Here is a 20,233-nt window from a genome sequence, read left to right on the forward strand (position 1 = left end):
TTCAATTTCCGTCTTTTATTTAAACGAAACTTAATTTAAAAACGATAAATTCAGCTTTAGTTTCAGCCACACAACATCTTTATTTGATTGAAATGCAATTAAAGCCGAGAAAATAGGACTTCGATTAATGATAATGAAAGGGTCGGTTTGACAACATCTTGGGAAGACGCGTATATGGTTCTACCGTAAATTAAATGAAAAATTGATGCTACCGCCATTTGAAAAGTTGTACCGAGGCTAGCCGAAACCTCAAGACAGCAATCCTTTCGATCAAGAACAAGCCATTCAAATGTCGCACTTGCAATTCTTGGTTTCAATTTTTGTTGTTTCATCGTGCATTGAAGGAATACTGCCAATCTGCTCGAACCATGCATACCTAAGAGACAACATGTTCGCGGATTACAAACTCTGTTGCCATTCGATCTATGAAATACCGGTTATCTCGCCTTATGAATGTGCGGATGTCTGCTTGAGGGATACAAGATGTAAATCGTTTAATTTTAAGAGGAAACAAAACAGTGACGACGTTAATATGTGCGAAATCAACGACATTAAATGGGAAGAAGATGAGGCTGGATTAGTGGGGCAAAAAATAGGAACGGACATATATAATGTCGGCTCTGAAGATTTGCATAAGGTAAGTTGAAGGCACCGCTTGGCTCCACATAAAACCCTATTCATACCTGTTACATTTCTAAAAATGTGAAAACCAAAAACAGTATCACTTGAAAGTGATCTCGATGTATTTGAATGCTCGCGTTGAAGGGTTTTATTCAGTACATACATATAATTCACACATTTTTAAATTAAATCCTTTGCAGTACCAAAATCTTAATTTCCATATTGCGAAATGTTCCATACGTTTTATGGCCATTAACAATGATGTGATCGACAAACGATGTATGGAATTGTAACTAAAACGTCGGAGTTTAGGAATAATTGTGACAGTACAAATTAAGCTGTTCAAACATCTACTCTTACGCTATTGGTCTCAGCCATTAATTGTCGTAAAGCACAGGTGAAACCTTTCAAGATTTTAAACTCCATACCATTTTCTGATTATTTTTACAGATGTTTCTTCATCCAGGAGACTCTTGTGGTGATTAGCAGGCATACTGCAGAAGTTCATTTTTCGTAATGATGTTCCGACGTAGATTTTCTCTTCGTAACATTAAGACTAATAGTCAAGTTTGTATTTAGGAGCACCCATCGATTCGTTTCGGTTGATAAACTATTCCGACGGGTCTACTGAGTTATAGAGAAAATGTAACACTGGAGGCTAATTCCTTTCATTTTCAAAGGGACAAATGTTTCGTTAAAAATACAAAAAAAAAATAAAAACAAATAAAAACAAAAGAGGCCAGCTAGCATTTTCGTAAAGTCAACAACAGCTAAAATTTGCCGCTTAAAGTTTTCGTTGGGATTTCCTGTTCAATGATTAAACAAATATATTAATAAATGAAAAGAAGCAGCGAAAAAGTTCCATTTAGCAACAAACTTGAGAAAAACTCGTGAAAAGAAGAAAAAAACAGCTTCAAGTTAGTTATACGAGTGTTCCAATTAAGGACTTTTTTCGTCAAATACAGGCAGTTAAATTTCCATATCGTAACTGCTCCGGTAGCTGAGGCTGTATGGTGGAGTGTCAGTGTGGTCAAATTGTTATGTCGTCGAAATTTTTATCCAGCAGATTGCAGATTCGATAAAAGACTGTCTACTGGAGCATAATAACAGGGATCTAGGGCTACCATTGAGAAGGAGTTCTCACACTCCCCAAATAAGGGACGGTCCATTACATAAACATGACGGACTGATTCAATATTTCCCTTATAATGCTTATAAGATAAATGTTCGTTGCACAGGTGAACCCCGCTTTACAGATACCCACGGACACCTTGATATTACGGACAGTTTTCTTACCCCCCCCCCCCCCCATTTCACTCCCCCCCCCCCCTTCCCCTCATCCCCACCCCATGACCTGTTTCTTCAAATTTTCTATCTTCTAAGAAGGTCACTTTGATAATGCGGACACTTTTCCTGGTCCAAACGGTGTCCGCAATGTTGAGGTTTAACCAGTACCTTGTAAGGCTACTGAAGGACTATTTCCTTCTTTTTTTTCTGTTAAATTTTAAAGAATCCTCCCTATAACTTCACCACAGGTATATTCATTCTGTATAAAGTCTGGTAGGTTAATGCCGATGAGACCGTCCAATCTTATAACATGATTAAGTCTACATTGTACATAAATTTACGCGACCCTGTTTGGTGTACAACAAACAAAGAGAATCTTAGGAGGGAGTTTAGATTCCTAGGTTGGTGCTGAATGTTAAGACAGGAGAAGAATGAACTGTTGTGTTATTTCATATACCGAAATGCATTAAATGCGATTTCCAAATGTCTTAATGAGGCATCGCCTGATTATCCAGCTAATGGGATGACACTGATTAAGTGATGTCTCAATTAGGGCCTCTGGATACAAAACATTTACTTTACACTACCGAAAATACCAGCATATGTAGACCGCATGTGCGAAATCATTTTTAATTTCAGCTGTGAAGCTATGGAACAGTTTGCCTGTTGAGATATGATTAAGTAAAAGTATGAAGACTTTTGATGACGATTTTTCCCAGTATGTTCGCTTAGACCATTTTAGAATATCATGAATACCAATCAACCAGCTAATCTTCTTTTTATTCATTGCATAGGTTAATAACTTGTAGGAGGGCCGCAAGTTTAGCAGTGTTTATAACTGTAATGTGTTTTACCCTCGTAAAATAAAGTTACTACCTCTTACTTCTTTTAAGGAGAATCTGATCATATCCAGTTTCTGCTTCGCCCAATTTCTGATGTCTTTGCATTGGCAGTCCAGTTCATTTCCTGTTTTGAAACCTCCGATTCAAAGACACTTCCGATAAAATATAGTACCCAATCAGATTTCGATTTGCTGGAGTTTGACGCATTGATTGGCCTAGAGAAATCTGAATTTAACCAATAATAATAATAATAATAATAATAATAATAATAATAATAATAATAATAATAATAATAATAATTATAATAACAATAATAATAATAATAATAATAATAATAATAATAATAATAATAATAATAATAATAATAATAATCGAATTTACCTGTGGACCCAAGACGCCAACTTAAATGGCAATTAAATTCCATTGGTATTCTTAAAAGGGCAATGTCACACACTTTTAGTGTCACTTTGAATGGGCCAAAAAGACATGTTTCTATGGCCACAAACGCGAGTAATACTTCATTTTTGCCAACAATAACATAACCTACTAGTGCACAGAAACTAGAATCATTTATCTCTGGCTGCGTTAGCTGGGATGAAAATGGATTTAAACTTAAAAATAACTGGCCAATTTATTCAAGTTCGTTCTGAGTATTTTGGGAAAGTTGATAAAAACTGTTCACAGTTTATTCTTCCTCAGAGAAATCAGATTTGATATTTTTCCCCAGTGCTCTATGAGTAATTATATGTTAGAAAATAGACAGATAGATAGATAGTTTTATTTAAAATCACCTCGCAGCCTAAAGGCTGAATTACGTAATTATTTACAAATGTTAAAAATTAAACCTAATTACAGAAATAATAGAAAAAATAGAAAATGTAAATATGTCTTATCAAAGATTCGTATATTAAACTAAAAACTAAAAATCACAGCCCAGATAAAGTTTAGCTAAATTTCAAGTTAAATTTCCTTGACATAGCAAATATAAATGTATTCTTAGTTCTCTCAGTATGAAGCCGTGGCATATTAAAATGGTGCTGTTTCCTAAGGTTATAACGTGACGGTGGAAGAGTTGCCCAAATCTTGTGGCATGGGTCGTCTAGTATGGTGTGGAACTTTGCGCCCCCCTGAAGTTATTATAGACAAGGCCCTTTTCTCAAGGCATAGCAGCTTGTTCTTTAAGTATTGTGGAAGGGCGTTGTAGAAAGCAGGAACAGCGTAGTCTATTACAGACCTTACACATGAAATATAAAAAAGTGCTAGATCATGCGGTGGAACCCTAGCTCTCTTTAGTTGACTTAAGAAATACAACCTCTCACTGGGCTTTTTGACTACTTCGGTTATATGATCGGTCCAAGTAAGGTCACTTGCTAACCTAAGGCCCATTAACTTTACGCTGCTAACTACCTTAATCTCTTTCTCCTCGGTAACTACGGGGTCGAAAGCCGCGGGCTCTTTAGAAAAAGAGATCCTGAGCTCTTTATACTTATCAGAATTTAAATGGACTCTGTTCTCCTGAGATCACTGAATATCTTAATATCTCGGTCTGCTATAGCCTGGGTGTGGCTTTCTCCACTCTTTGGTATAACTGATGACGCCGTAGAGTCGTCCACATATTTCCATAGTGGGATATTAATTTCGAGATCATTGATAATAAAGACAAACAAATAAGGACCTAATTTCGTACCTTGTGGTATCACTGAGGGGACAGAGCCCTGCTCTGAAAAGCACTCTGCTCGAAGCTTAATTCTTTGCGACCTATCCGATGAGAAATCTATGATCCAATTGACAATACTAGTCGGTAAATTACACTGGTTTCGCAACTTGCTAATGAGAATGCTGTGGTCTATAAAGTCAAACACCTTACGATAATCAAATAAAATTGTTTTTACAGTCGCGCCGTTTCCATCAGTGCCAAGAGACCAATCATGTAGCATACTAATCAAAGCCATTGTAGTTGATGAATTAGGTATCGCTCCGTATTGACTATCGTCAATGACATTCATAACCTCTGGTTTAAAGTAGTCATCCACGATGAACCCCTCAGCCACCTTCGCAACACAGGGTGTGAGCGAGATAGGTCTCAGGTCTTTTTCTCAGATCGAGTACAGGTTTCTTTTTCGGCTGTGGGGTCACGTCGGCCATCTTCCAGGTGGTGGGTAGGCGCTGTTCTAAGTAGGAGGCGTTTAGAATTTCGGTGACCGGATAGGCCATAATATCTGAGTATTCCTTCAGTAGCCAGTTGGGAATTCTGTCCGGTTCATACGCTTTCCTGGGGTAAATATCGGCTAATACCCCTTGCACACGCCTCTCGGTTATATGTAGAATCTCGGGCGAGTCCTTTTCTAGACGTCGTAGAGGCCGCACTGGTAATCTGTACTCCTCCAGAGGTTCGAGCAGTGCAGAATTGATGGTATTGGCCTGATCATTCAGCGACAGGTCTGAAAAGCCCTCGATACAAATCAGGCTAGCCGAATCTCCGCCGTTAACCTTTGAGCCACTAAGTCGTTTCACTTCGTCCCACCATTTCTTTGTCAAAATATATGTTCTTACTCCAATATTTGAGCAGTTTTAATCAACATACAACGGATCTCCGTTACAGTGCCCCTTTAAAAGCTATGGACGAAAATCGCACTCAGTATTTTTACTGCTCTTCTGTTAAAAGTACTGTTTCTTAAAATATGACTGGGGAGATTCTTGTTGCGATTTTTATATCGGTATATTTTGTATCGGTTATTTACCATTTACCCCCAAATTTCCGGATTGACGCGCAGCGCTTGACTGGCACGGCCGAGAGAGAAAAAAAGGTCTGAAACTAGTACGAAACCACTGAGGCCCCGTTCACACTAATGCGCTTTTGTTTGAAAACGCATACTTTTTTTATCCGTTTTCGCCTTCCGTCCACACTAATACGATCGAAAACGGAGGTGTATGTCTGTCTGCGACAACGGAGGTTTTCGAAAACGCTCTCTAGAGTGGAGGTTTTTGAAAACGGAGATCAGCGTCTTTGTGTGGACGGGCGAAAACGGAGGTTTTCGAACACGATTACGTCACTGGCATTGGCATGTCCCAGTTTCACTTGCGCGTAAAAAGCATAAACAATCGATCCAACATGGCGGGATATCTGGCATTGATGTTGTTTGCCCTGATTTCAACCTTGATTGCTTGCTTGGAGCTAACTGCTGCCCTTATTAAATTGTATAAATAAATTTTGCGAAAGTAAGTACGGTCGAGCAGAGCCTGGTGACAAAAACGGATGTTTTCTTATCCGTTTTCGGGATGCAGAACTTCCCCTCGTCCCGGGAATTTTCCAGTGTAACGATCGTGTGCCATTTACATTCCAACCAGAATTTCCGGAAATTTTTGGTGAATGGTAAACAACCATCATATCCACCTCAAATTCTCGCTTCGGCATTGATGTCTTGATGAGTTGAAAACAGAGCGCAAGATATCAGTATAGGAACCCTAAGGGCGCTTCGAAGTGTTTTATGCTCACATCGCGTGTACTCCTGTCTAATATGACGAAAATATATGTCAAATTGCTTTGAAATCGTAGCAAAAATCGCCACTAGCTTATACAGGTGATTTGAAATCGCACTTAAAGCAGCTGCCAAACCCGCATACAAAGCGCTTGCGACTGGGAGGCGAAGTGGACGAATGCAAAGATGTGCGGACGTGCGGTCTTGTAATCGGGAGATCTGATAAACAGATTGCGCCACGTTTTTCGTTTCATTTAAATCGTCATCTACGTTCTATATCGCTCTCCCAGCACTCGGCCAATCCCATTGACTTTTGGCTGTTATGAAGCAAATATTGTTCATGTATCAGCAAACTACTTTCCAACAACAATAATAATAATAATAATAATAATAATAATAATAGTAATAATAATAATAATAATAATAATACTAATACTAATACTAATAATACTGCTACTAATAATAATAATAACAACAACAAATACCACCGCTGCCAATAATTTTTAATGAAGTAAATACGCTCAACTGAATGACCTATAAAAGGCTTGTAACACAATGGGCAGATGGTATGTAACCAAGTAAGCGCCGTTCAAAACTCAACGCTGTCAGCTTTGTACATTTGATAGCGAAGTCGTCTTACTTTATCACGAATAGACGTTACTTGAGCGGTTATCAACTGGGTGTCGAAAGCAATTTGATTCTGCTCTACTGCGCCAGGTGATTGGTTAAAAAAATTCGCGCCACTTTCTCGACCAATGAAAAACCGGCAAAACTAAAAACAACCATGCCTTGCTAGCACGTATTTTCCTGCCTTTGGCGCCGCTTACATGTAAGTAACAAGGAGTTTTGAATGGTTCATTGCGCTGTTTACGTTTGTTGTAGTTGGTCAAAGTAAGTACTTTGGCTTTGGTTTTACGACACTCAGTTGAAAATGCTCTAATGCGTACTTAAAAGCAGAGTTTCCACCGATCATAAAAGCTGTTGTAAAATAGCTCTACTTATTTTTATTCCTGTAGCCTTGAATTTCACTGCGTGAACTGTGCAAATAAACAAGCAAGTGAGCAAACGCGTTTGACAGCTTAAAAAATACTCTTGAGGCGCCTTCCATTTGTCAGTACTGGCCGGCTAACCGAAATGTAAGCAGATGGCATGCATTAAAAATAACGTTTCTGACAGTGCTTTGAATTCCTTCAAAACGACGCATACTGTTTTCAGACTGTGCTATTTTGAATAATTTGTATAGGGGCAGTCCTTCAAAATGACGTATTCTCTTTATAAACTGACTTGTTAGTCCGACCAGCTCTGATAAAAGGAAAGCACCCTTACATTTAACAGGCTAAATAGTTTTGCCTTTATACTAGGCGAATTGAGAACAGATCCAACAAATATTTAGTCTCAAAGGTAATTAGAAGATCGCGCCATGTCCAAAAGGTCTTGCTATTTTATACTATTGACAACGTTCTCCAACCCAACCAATTGAACAAAAGCTTTGTCATCCGCATTTGGAATAAACGCGCATTCGGAAGGCGTTACCGAAGAATCTGTTGCCTTGGTAACATTTGTTTTGAAACTCGAGTCATAATCTTTGATTCGCTTCTTTGGTGGAAGTGGCACAGCGAAAGGACTCGAAGGTCTCTTTTGTTCAACCAAGGGAAGTCTTTCAGTTTTTGGCGGATCATCCCCCGCCACACTGTCATCAAGTTTGGACGGGTCTCTGATTCGCTCAATCTCCATTCGCCTCTTTTCGCGAAGTTTGTTCACTGCATCCTCTTGACGCTTGATAAGCTCTTTAAGTCTTTGAATCTTCGCCTCCTGGGGCGAAAGTCCAGTCGACTTACCACCCTCTGAAGAAGACGGCTTTGGTTCCGGCGGCGTGAGTTTTGTTGGCATTGATGTTGGAGATGAATCAAAGCTGCTTCCAGATTCACCACTCGAAACATCTGGAATTGCCTCAGAAACACGAGATTCAGACATTTTTGAAACGTTCGCGGACACAGTTGATGCTTTTGTCGCGACAACACTGCCGGCTACGAGTGGCTTCTGTGAGAGGCCTGGGACCGAAAAGATCAAAGGGGGTACACTGCCCTGCGACGTCAATGCAGTTGTTTTGACAGGGTGTGGCGCGATGGGGTACACTTTGTTTACAAGTGACGCTTGTTTCGGCGCAGGTGAAGAGGAAGCTACATTAGAGGGAATTGGAATCAAGATTTTAGTTCCCGTATGCGGGGCACCACTTGACGTCACGAGCTGTTTGCCGCCGTCGGCTAAAGCCAATAACACCATTGATTTTCCGTCTGGGCCTAGCAAATTAATTGCTTTGGGTAAAGGTTCGCCTGGCTTTAGGTTCAAAACAATAGAGGTTTGTCTGTTGCCCGGTGCAGGCTGTTTCATTGCAATCTGCCGCGGTAAATGCGCTCCTGGACTAGCAGGAACATTAGCAGACGTTTTGTTCATTGTTATTGATGGCGGTGATTTGATGTTCACAGCACTCGCAGATGGAATCCCTTGAGGAGGCTCACCCTTGTTAACACTGTTCACTAATTTCATCAGATGAACCATGTTAGCTGACGACTGCATATTCGTCGTCCCGTTTGTTATAACAGACGCTGTTCCTGATGAAACTTCACTCATCTGCGTACATGTCCTCCGTTGTTGTGAATCCGAATTGACGTCGGTACATTCATAGGAATTAGAGATTTCACTTGGTGTCCTATTGACATAAGCTCCCAGCGCGTCATTTCCCATATGTTGAGCGGTTGAAAGACTGCCTTTCCTTTGAATCTCGCTCGTTGAAATTTCACCTGTAAGTTTTGATGTAATCGAATCACTGTTTATCAAGGTACCACGCTTAACAGGAGAGCTGGAATTAAGTTGTATGGGCTTCCCCAAATTGATAATCTGCGACGAACTTGTTGTTGAAATGGAACTCGTGAGTTTAGCTCCTGCAATAAATATAGAAATACCAAGTTACTTCAGAAGATAGAAACCTCGAGCTTGCCGTCTAATTGTTAAATAGAAAATAAAATGTTCAAAACTCAAGTGGAGCCACGAACCGCACGCGAGTGGTTTCACTGTTAAATTTTGAACAATTTTAGGGCATGGCCTATAAGAGTAGAGACGGTAGAAAACCGCCGTCGATTTGTGTTTTAAAACATGGGAAAGTACGAGCGGAATTGGCTTTATTCTCCTTTGAGGAAGCGCGCGCGTTACCTCTGACGTCATTGTTATTGTCTGTACTCTAATAGACAACCACTTCCAGGCAATCGGCACGCAGATATTTTGACAGTTGCCAGTTGTCATAAAAGCCTGTTTTAACGAAATAAATGTTTGGCTCAGACGGGTCTACAAGGTACATTGTAACAAGCTTGGAGCTTTGCGCCTGGGGACTTTCGCTTAATTAATCCTTACATACAAACCTTGCTAGAGGTAAAGCCAACGTTGAATGCATCTTGATGGTATTATTTTTCCACGCTAGTGGCTCGTACTTCAGTCTAATAGGCTTCTTTCGAAATATTTAAATTCAGCTTGAATACGAGGGCTAGAGGACGCTAGCACGCGTATCAGGCGTTATCGGGGACGGGGGGGGGGGGGGGGGGTGGGTGGGTAGGGGTCGTGAGAAAAAGTGAGAGAAACAAAGGGGGGATTGTGGAGAGGGGTGAGGGAACGCCTGCCGTAAAGACCACCATTCGATTGATTTCCACCCAACGATTTCAGTTAATCCAATTACGTTGTCTGACAGTAACTTTCAATTCAGTCACCAATCAAAATCAGGCACACTGCAAGGCGCAAAAACTCGCCTGAATTTCCCTACGAAGCGGCCAGGAAATGGTGAAAAAAATGTGAAAACATAATGTCGGCAACGACAACAAAAACTTGTAAGAGGGTGGAAAGCCCCAGGAAGGCATCGAAACAAAGCTGTTTAAATATTGTGGTATGAACTTTGAGTCTGCGGGAAGGAGAGTGTCGTTTCAAAATTTACTTTGACCGACACTGAGGTCTAAGTTTGACTGATTGTTGTAGCATAACCGGGCTGCTATTATAAAAAGTTCAAATTTGTCGAGACGGATACGGGTGTGCATAACATGAAGTAGTGAAATAACAAATGCAGCAGAACTTCACCGGTTTGTTGGGCACCGGTTCCCGCTACTGACGATATGAACTGGGAGAATTGAAACAAAAGACAGCTTCCAAACACTATTACACGAGAGCGAATTTGGGGAAAGAAACAAGACAGTGGTGGGGAAGGCAAAAGTACAGCTGGAAAGGGAAATTCGAGGAAGTCCTTGTTTTCCAGAAATTCAGAACGCAAGTGAGGACTTGATCTCGCGGACAGAAAATCACCACTGGCATCGGCCTATAACCAGATCAGTTTACACTACACATGTAAACAAGATGATGATATTTTGACTAGCTATTGTAATGTGGAAGATATTGTGGGGAAACCAGAAACTCGGATAAAGTAGTGGGCTGTATCCTAATAGTAAAGACGCTATTGGAAAATCATTTGATAAATCGACGAAATCCCTAATTACAAATTTGGCGCTGAAGAATTGGAACGCCGCGGCTAATCACACAATGGAGGCGATCAGAGTCACTGACTATCCAAGTGATTTCTTGTCACTTATTTGATTTGTCGTATGATGCTGATCAACGGGGAAATCACGAGAATTGCTGCATGACCATCCAGTTCATAGTCCTAGGCACGAACGAACATTTGATTGATGAAGCTTTTAGTACTATAACCTGTTGGCAAAACCGCCAGCACATCCCTTCCCACTAGACGAGCTCTCACTGCCATTCTTGGTCCCGTTTCAACCTTTATTCGTTACTCGCAAGTTCAGATCAGCCGAAGCCTCCGATAACATGTCTTCGTCGCACGCCATTTTGTTGTGTGAGAAACTGCTTCAATTCTCAAGAAACTTATTGTCGAAGTTAACCAATCAGAATTTTGCGTTCACCAGCGAACGTAGAAATTACTTGAAGTGGGTTTTTACCGCAGGCGTTACCTCTCCCAAACCCCCCTTTTTTCACTCACTTTCCCCCCTCCCCGATTACGCCTTGCTACGCAGGCCAGATGACGCAAACAAGAGGAATAAATAAACATCTTTATTCATTGCCCTTTGTTTTTTGTTATTTCCTCTACGCCTCACTGTGAAATTTAATACATCGAAAGAGGCATATTAATAACTTTGCTACCTTGTGGTTTGTTATGATTTGTTATTGGCGGAATTAACGCAATATCACTATCTATGATAAATGACTTGAGCTGCTACATACTAACGGTAAAAAGAGGCCTTTCAAGAATCAGGGACCTATGAATTCCAGCGCTCCTAAACGACGAAAACCACTATAGGAAACGATGTTTCGATGAGTTTTACTCGCTGTGGCTAAGACAAATACAAGTTTCGGGGGAAAAGTCCGTCCGGAAACCCAAAAAAAAAAAGGTTTTCATTCGCTTTAATACAACAATTTTTTTTTTCTTTTTGAGAAGCAAAATAAACCTCCCACCTCCAATGCACTTTGCGTGGCTTAACATTTGATTCCATGACGTTTTTTGCAACAACTTACCCGAAATTAACCAAGCTTTTACCAAAGTCCTTAAAACAGACTGACAAAATAACGCACCTTCGTCGCTTTTTCCGTCCGTTGCCAAAGAAAACACAGCAGAAATGAGGGGCAGTCCTTCATCATCATCAACAATGAGGCTGTCATCTATTACGGGAGCCTGGGTGGGTGATCCAGTTATCCTTGCACCCGCTTCTTTATGTTTGCTGTGGCCGTTTACTGAGATTTTGCCGTTATTTGTTGCCATGGTAACACTTTCTAGGGACTAAAATAAAGACAATGTTTAAGATATGTTTTAGTTTAGTTGAACCAGGCTTAGCTAAAACTATCAACCAATTCACCGCACTTCTATAGACAGTACTTTAATGGTGGAAATGGGTGTTGCGTGACAACTCGTGTTTTGCGTGACAATAAATGATTCAGTGACATTTTCCGATCCAGAGCTTTTCCGCCTTTCACATCTCAGACGGCACGAAGAGCTTTGCGCCTTGTGCAGTGAAGAAGCCAATAAACTACAGGCAATACTTTGAGCAAAAACATACCAAAACAAATTGAAGAATTCGTGAATACTAACGCGACTGTACAACTCGTAATGATATTATTATTTGAAGCAAAGTTGGCTGAATGGTTCTTTTGGTTCAATGTGACTTTGTACGCAGGTTATAATGCCTGTAAGCTCAAAGTGTTCTGACAACATCGACCGTCAGTTCTCTCAGCCGTTTTGTCTTCCATTTCCCTACAGACTAGATGAGCAGCTAGTTTAACATTGCGAAAATGATAACCAGGTCATCCCCCGGTGTCCTTAGGCCTCAAAGAGAGATCTTAAACACAAAAGATACATATGTTATTCACCGGACGGGAGATCCGTACGGATACGAAACAAGTGTGCCCTCGGTCTTGAGAACGGCCCGAGGCCGCAGCTCTGGCACAGTTTTCCCCTATACGGACCAACCTAGGCCGGTGAATAACATTTTTATTTATGTATTTTTTTTTTTATTTATTTATTTGGTTGTTTAATTTCTGTTTTTTTTTTTTTTTTTTAGTTTTTAAGACGAACGAGGCGAATTGGCTTGCAAACAGTCTACGTGCGCTACGCAGCACTGTCACTCTAGTTAAATTTTGCAAATCAAGAAACGCATGCGTAAACCGAAGAGAAAAAGGCTAGACTATCGATAAAACAGGTCTCAAATATATCCTGGAGTAATAAATGGAAAAAAAAAACATACTGCGATATTTCATAGCAACAAACAACGATCTTTTGAAAAATTCGAACAGACAAGCGAATTAATACTATGCGTAAGCTTTGTTTTAATGATAAGAAAAACTTGTCAGTAGTTTATGCCAACGATACAGTGTTGCGAGGCGTTTGTTTGAGTATTCAAATTTTCTTAAAACAAAAATGGTACGAGAAAAGAGAATGGAACTCCAAGGGAAATAACGAACATGGACCGAAAAACTATGCTCAAACGACTGCTCTGCACTTAGCGCTATTACGTTAAATGGCGTGTCAATACTGCAAGAAAAAACAGTATCTCGCAAAACAGCAAAAATTGTCAAAACACGTGAATGCACGCTCTTTGAAGAATAACCAGATCTTTTATTCCACTGCTGATTTTGTTTTTTGTTCGTTTTGCAACGTTTAGTGAGCGGAAAGTTTCATTTCAAGAGGAAAAATCCAACGTTTCGGATCAGAGTTAAATGATTTTAGTTCAAGATTTCCCGCGCATTCTGGTTGTCGTGACCGTGGTCAAGAGGGGAAATTGTGGCCGCTCCCAGAATTGTGGAATTTGCAGGATACTGCCCGCTCACGCACAGAGAAATAAATAAGATAAAAAAATCAAACCATTTGCATGCGAATGAAATATCTGTTTGGTGCCCGGCCTCGCTTTGAAGCAGAATCATCACGTCAATCAAACAGTTCAGCTGGTTGTCATTCCGTATCCTAGCAACCGGTCAAAACACGTTACTGACGTTCCAAACAAATGCAAAACTTGATATACACACAACAGGCCAATTTCAATATATTAAAATTCTAAATTGGCTCCGAGGCTTTGGGGGAATAAAACAAAAGAAATTACACAGAGGTTAATATACGAAGCCTCAGAGCCAAGTCAGAATTTTAATACATCGCAGTCGGTCGATTTGCGAGCATAATCACAAGTCGCATTGAGGTCGCCTTGATATTATTTCATTTGAAGCGCAGTGACACGTAACAAATAAGCGAGTGTTCGCTTAGTTATATTGGTCTCCCTGCTGGTAAAGCGAAAGCCAATCAACAACTTCAGTCCGTGGACAAACGTTGTCACAAATCAACTGAGTTACTAATGTTGGCTCTTTGATTTGTGCGGACAAGTTTTCAAACGCAACATAAAGTCGTTTAAATCATGTGTTTAGCCAAGCTTATTGTCTCTGCAGATTGAAGGAGATTCTTAAAGTAGCGTGGAATGGGTAAGGATGAGTTGAAAACACCTCAAAAACAAAGTGTGTTCAGGTTACAAACAAAGCTAAAGGAATAAATGGCGATTCAAACAATTAAAATATTCAGTTCTCAAAAAAAAAGTGACGCTTCGATCGGCAAACTACAGAAGTATTTTTGGGACAGGAAATCTTAAGCAGCAAGAGCCCAAAGTTGCATTTATAGGGTCGCAACGGATATAAACGTATTTTGGTTGGAGGGGTGGGGCCAGGTTAAAAATGAACCGATAGCACTGAGCTATATCCGAAAAAAAAAAAAATGTGGCGCTATTTTGTTCAGAACGGATGGATGCCAAAAATAACCCTTGATGAGCTATTTTCAGCGAATAGGAAGGAGCAAATCAGGCGTTCAACTGCCCGAACAACTAGACTCTATCTAGTGTGTATCCAACAATCTGAGAAGATCAATCGTTACTATAGGGCAAAAAGCTCACCTTTTCCTCTAATTATCAATGGTAAGGACAACAAAGTACTGATACTCTCGTAAGAGTATGTTTCTTATGCTCTCACGTTTAGCCCCGCTTCGAACGTCGAACTTTCCATATGCCGATCCTAATGTAAATGAGCAAAAGCGATTTTTGTTGTTAATTTGCATTAGATTCGGCACATGAAAAGTTCGCGGATGTTTGAACCGGGTCAAAGAAAACTCCCGTTTTCTCCGACACAAAAGAAAAAATGTTTGAAAAAGACCGAGTTCAAGGCAAGCCAGGCTGTTGTAAACTTACTACGGCAGGATACGCAGTAATTAGGTTTCTGTTCAAGACAACGAGAGGTCAAAGGTAGCCTTTGTTGGAAGAAGGATATCGGGAATCGTCCTAACAAAGGAACTAGCTGCGATGGAGTAACATTGAATCGCGTTCTCTGGTGTACTTTGGTCCCGACTTCGCTTCCCCGCTTGCTTATTATTAGTTTAGTACAGTAATTCACCTTAGCAATAAGAAATTCGAGGAAGTGACGATTCTCATGAGCAACAATTATTAATATTTCGAATTAATGTTACTGGCTGTAGCATTGATTGAAATAAACATTGCGTAGACGAAGCCTGGACGAATATGGTCTAAAGACGTTATGTGTGTGTGGAAATATTATGGGATAGAAAGTGAAGCTTTCATGAGAATCTATACGCGCGCCGTGAAACTGGAGCGTCGCTTTTCGACTGTATATTCTTTGAAAATAATCACGACATTTGAAAATAACCATAATTCTAGGTCCAATAGCAGGACATTTAAATGCCACTCGGCCATGTGCACTCGAATAAATTGACAGTAAATGTCAGTGAGGCATCACTAAAGCGTATACAATGTTTATACATTTCAAGGCCAAATTTCGTTTTCTAATTAATGACCTTGCAAGTACAATCAGTACTTTAAGTTTTTCTAAAGAAAAAATACTTGGCAAGCGGTTGCCCACGTTACATTTGTTTGTGTAATTTACTCCAAGAGAGTTCTAAAGAACCCGCTCAAAACCAAAGATGGTTGATATTCAAATATGCCTACGCGGTGATTCTGTGCGAGACTTCTATAAGGATAGAATTGCAGAGTTATTCAATAAAAAAAAACACTCTTTAGACGTCTGTGAGTCGCCTAAATACAAAAAATTCTAGTACCTGCATTCTTACAGCGCGTCATTTACACAAGCAAAGTTTGAGCTTCTTACCAACAAACCATTCATTGTAGCATGTACTAGCTCTAACGTAATAACACAAACGTCACCGCAGATCATAGCTTCCCTTACCTTGTGAGAAAAAAAGCTTCGTGGGTTCTTTGCTTTCTTTTTCTATCTTCCTCGCTAAGTCTTCATTCAAAGCTGGTTTCTCAATCTGAGAAACTCCTCGTGTATAAAGCGAACGGTCATCACCTTCCCATCCGCACTTTAAACGTGTTCGCCTATTATGAAAACAAAGAATTGTAAAACTCTCCACTGCTTCCTGAAGAACACAATAATGCTTTGTCTCTGGACTCACAAGCACTGTTGTTTCACAAGCCGTCCTTTACCAGATAAATCTCTTCTACAACGAAGAATTCAATCGAGTGATTTCCGTTTTACTTCACCGACAGTTGGTTGAACAACGCTGCAATGGCGGATGAAACACAACTTGGAAAATATCCAGACATCTGCTTTAGCCCAGGCGCAGTTCGACTATAAAAGCAAAGCAGACTATGAAAATATTATCCTGCCGTTGCGGCAGACACAAGATCTCAGCATAAAAATATACGTACAGCCAAGCGTTATAACATTTGACCCATATATTTTTTGAATTCGTGCAATTCGATCGTGATTTGCATAAGTTCAGCGGCCTTCGCTTGACTGTCAATCATTAAAACAATAGACGCGTTATGCTTGAATGGCCACATGACTCAAACGTGCGCCGTATATTGGTTAGACATTATAGACAGCTGTCATTCTTGAGCCAATGAGAGTGCGTTCTGCATTTCTAATGTTCTAGAAACAGCCTTTGTTTACAGAAGAGTTAGGGCTTCATTCTCAAAACAGAGATTTCTTTCCAATGATCCTTTTAAACCATTTCACTTCTAAGTAACTCGGTTTAAATTGACGAAACAAACTGCAGCTTTTGTAATACAGAACAGCATCGTCTGAAATTTCCCAGTCAACAAATGCAGCATTCACCCGAGCCGGCGTCAAAACGTAGCTCAGGGTGAATAAAATGACGAAGGGGTTTTAAAAATCACTGCGTTTTGAATTTAAAAATCCATCACATTTGAATCACATGGAAAACGATGAAACAAAGTAGTCAAGGCATGAAATGGTATAAATTAATGTACTAACTGAACTCCAGCGTATCGATTTTGAGAATTCATCACGAATAAATAACGACAGCCCTACTTGAAAACTGCAGGACAATCGGGCGCTAAAATCTTCAATCAAGAAAAGTTGGTTGGAAGAGCGAGGGTGGTTTTCAGCATGTGTGAACGAATACACTATAACAACCACGATGAAACAAAAAAAATTTCGACCTGTGTGAACGAATACATTATCAAAACCACGAGTGATGATCGATTATCCCTGATTTCAAATTTAGCCAGGAGCTTCTGATTACGTAGGAAACCATCACATAATAGTTCGAACCCACGCCAAGGCATGAGTCTGGCAGCCGTGGCGTGATCTGTCTCGTTCGGTGTTGGATCTCCCTGTAGTTTCCTGTTGGTTTTACATAAAGAAATTCTAGATCCATGGAAGGTTCTATGAGCCAAATAATGTCCTCTCGTTTAATAAAGTGGCTCTGAGTTCAGTGAATTGCCACAATCAAAATACTGACCCAAATGAAATTTTAGTCGAATTTGTAATCATTGAGGCAACTTTCGGCCTGTCTCAGTGTTTCGAGTTAGATCACCGAAAGAATTTAACGCCCAACTAAACGTTAAATTAAACAAAAAATAATCCAATATTTTCAAAAAGTCTACACTGTACCTTGCAGAAGTAAGGCCGGCTGCAGTCAAGGAGATTTTTCTGTTCGTTTCCTCTTCGATGTGTACTGTACATCCACCGGCTGCGTTACGAAGATCCAAGCTGATGCCGAAACAACGCTTCTAGTTTCAATTTGTATCGAACCTAGCTTTTTAATACCTATATATTATTCACGCCGAGAGGGACTACTGTATTCGCTTCCTAACCCAACGTATGACGCTCGATCCAGACCTTTTTAGTCCCTTTAAAGCGTATATTGCCGGACATGGAGTCATGTGACCGGATATACAATCAACACAATCACAATATATTATAAAGTTTCAGCATGATTAGATCTTCAACTGCTTAGTTTTTAATGGTTGCCATAAGCTAGGCGAACAAACAGCCATTACATTGTTTTATAATCAAGAGGACGAACAAGCGACAATCGCAGGATACAGCGGCGCAGCGAACTGGGAAGAGTCCGTTTATCAAGGTTCTCCGTTACTCAAAGGAGTTCCTCCGGAGTTAGGTTGCAGCCCGGGGGGGTTACTTCCTTATAAGAGGCTAATGGGGATGTGCCGCTGGATGGGGTCGCATTTTCACAACTGGATTGACTAGAATGGGGTCGCATTTTCAATAGCCGGTTACTAGAATGGGGTCGCACATTTTTTCCGATTTCTGGGGTGAGAAAATTCTATTAAGTAGGGATTCAAAATGGTCTCGGTTAAAAAGTTCAGAAAGTTGTTGTTTATTAAATGTAACAATCACCTCGCATTACATTCCGTTCTTAAAGTAGCTGCATAAATAGAAAGTGACTTAGTTGGGATCGCGAAAATTACATTTTCCCAAAAAGTGACTAAGATGGGGTCTATAACTGGCCACAAAACTGACTATAATGGGGCAGGGGTTCTGAGAGGCCAGCGGCACATACCCAACAAAACTTAACCCAAGTACCCCCCGGGGGTTGCAACCCCCCTCCCCTCCTCCCCGCTTTATCTTTAGTCAGTACAGAGATCCACCCCCCCCCCCCCCCCGGGAATTTTCATTTTATTAAACTTAGTTAATGTGTGTTTTCCGCTATAACGCAGGAACTGCAAAAGATCTAATCTAAAAGAGAAGCATTATTCCGCCAGTAAGACGGCTGCGGTTTTCACGCAAATGATACAAATGAACAAAAGAAGGCACGTTACCGAAAGTATTTCTGTCACTCCCACCCCACCCACCTTCTCCTTTTTTTTCCCACATCAAGTGGACCAGGTGTTCAAGGAACATAACGGTTTTTTGCAGATCTTGACCCATTTTGTTTACAGGCAGAACTCAACAGCTTTTCAGTGAAGGATATTTGTCATATAAGACGGACAGCATGTTTACCACTTGTTGAATCCACAGATCTTTCGTACTAACTAGTGTTGGAGACGAGCTTTTACACCCAGCAACACTCGGAAAGCCGGCTTCAAGCTTACAATCAAATTGTATCTGGATTCATTGCGTAAAAGGTCAAATCGCAAACAAATTTGTTGTTTTAGTGAACAGTGTAGCGAAGGTGAAACATTGTTCACGGCGCCGGCACGAATGACTCTCTGATCCTGAGTTGGGTTATCACAGACGGAGAAGGAACAGCTCCGTCTGCTCATTGTCTGGGCTGCACTGTAAGCCTGGTTCTGACACCAGAATCTCGATTGCATATAGCCTAGAAAAGAGAGATTGTACTATGACCGGACGCATTGAAACAAGCCAAAACAAACCTAGCCGAATGCCTCAAAGGGCATAAGAACTGCATTTGCTGAGCAGAGACTAAAACAGATCAAATAAACAGGTAAAAAAAACCACAGAACTCATAACGAAGAAATGACCTGTGAGATCAAAATATATATATAAACAAGAAGCTGTGTTCAGCTTATACTCGGGCCATATTTGACTGCGTTGTGCGTAAGCGTACGATCTTTTAGAAGTGATAACTTCCAGCATCGGTGACTCTCTAAAATCGATAGAAATAGACGGAGATATCATGATACAACCAGGAAAAAAAAAATTCAGGCTCCAGAAGTGATTCATCGTTTAATTGCTACAGCTCTGTTTCGTATGATCAGGAGCTGACCACACTCATCACGCAACTTCAACGAATGACCGTAAAGTATATAAAGTAATCAAAAACCGGTGATTTAAAGCAAGCAGCTGCTAGGCGATAAAATACACTTCCACGTGCCGTGAGAGAGTTCACGTCCCATGATACAAACGGTTACGTTCATTATACAAGAGGTTTTGGGTACGTATCTATTTATATGAGGGCATGGATTTATGAAATCATTCGAACTGGTGATTTAAAAAAAGCGTTTGCTGGGCGATAAATTACTAATGCTCGTGGCGTGAAACAATTCACGTGCCATGATACAAACGGTTACTTTACGTTTTTCGAGAGGTTTTGAGTACATATCTATTTCTGTGGGGGGTTTAGACTTGGTAATTCATTGCGTTTGTTCAGGCTACTAAAATCTTTTCTACGGAAATAAACTTTTCGTGAAGACATATATCCATGTAAGCTCAAATTCTTTTACT

At 40.3% G+C, this 20,233-nt stretch overlaps 2 protein-coding genes and 1 pseudogene across 5 annotated transcripts; 1 reads left to right on the plus strand and 2 right to left on the minus strand.

Annotated features, from left to right (window-relative positions):
• Window positions 1-289: 289 nt before the first annotated feature.
• Window positions 290-1,925, plus strand: LOC146478208 (uncharacterized). Its single transcript, XM_085112459.1, has 2 exons — window positions 290-637; window positions 1,072-1,925. Exons 1-2 carry the CDS (start codon window positions 290-292, stop codon window positions 1,105-1,107), a joined length of 384 nt encoding a protein of 127 aa, XP_084968585.1. The 3' UTR covers window positions 1,108-1,925.
• A 1,050-nt stretch (window positions 1,926-2,975) lies between these two features.
• Window positions 2,976-6,608, minus strand: LOC146478209 (uncharacterized; annotated as a pseudogene).
• A 103-nt stretch (window positions 6,609-6,711) lies between these two features.
• On the minus strand, window positions 6,712-17,883 carry LOC146478210 (uncharacterized). Of its 4 annotated transcripts, none has more exons than XM_085112453.1 (4): window positions 17,699-17,883; window positions 16,004-16,155; window positions 11,855-12,059; window positions 6,712-9,171 (listed from the first exon to the last, which is right to left on the minus strand). In XM_085112453.1, the coding sequence occupies exons 3-4, from the start codon at window positions 12,039-12,041 to the stop codon at window positions 7,667-7,669; spliced, it is 1,692 nt and encodes a 563-aa protein (XP_084968579.1). In that variant the 5' UTR covers window positions 12,042-12,059; window positions 16,004-16,155; window positions 17,699-17,883; the 3' UTR covers window positions 6,712-7,666. The 4 variants fall into 4 exon arrangements, with proteins under 4 accessions (XP_084968579.1, XP_084968578.1, XP_084968577.1 ...); XM_085112452.1 differs by having other exon boundaries at window positions 16,004-16,408; XM_085112451.1 differs by lacking the exon at window positions 17,699-17,883 and adding an exon at window positions 16,264-16,533.
• Window positions 17,884-20,233: the final 2,350 nt, after the last annotated feature.

The sequence above is a fragment of the Pavona decussata genome, unplaced genomic scaffold (assembly GCF_977016875.1).
Source record: "Pavona decussata unplaced genomic scaffold, jaPavDecu1.1 SCAFFOLD_65, whole genome shotgun sequence".
NCBI classification, from domain to species: domain Eukaryota; kingdom Metazoa; phylum Cnidaria; class Anthozoa; order Scleractinia; family Agariciidae; genus Pavona; species Pavona decussata.

Excerpts from the sequence above, each read along its gene's own strand:
- LOC146478208 (XM_085112459.1), top strand. The coding sequence starts at position 290 with ATGTCGCACTTGCAATTCTTGGTTTCAATTTTTGTTGTTTCATCGTGC. Across the intron at positions 638-1,071 it reads GCTCTGAAGATTTGCATAAG|ATGTTTCTTCATCCAGGAGA; the intron begins GTAAGTTGAAGG and ends TTATTTTTACAG.
- LOC146478210 (XM_085112453.1), bottom strand. The coding sequence starts at position 12,041 with ATGGCAACAAATAACGGCAAAATCTCAGTAAACGGCCACAGCAAACAT. Across the intron at positions 9,172-11,854 it reads GGACGGAAAAAGCGACGAAG|GAGCTAAACTCACGAGTTCC; the intron begins GTGCGTTATTTT and ends TATTTATTGCAG.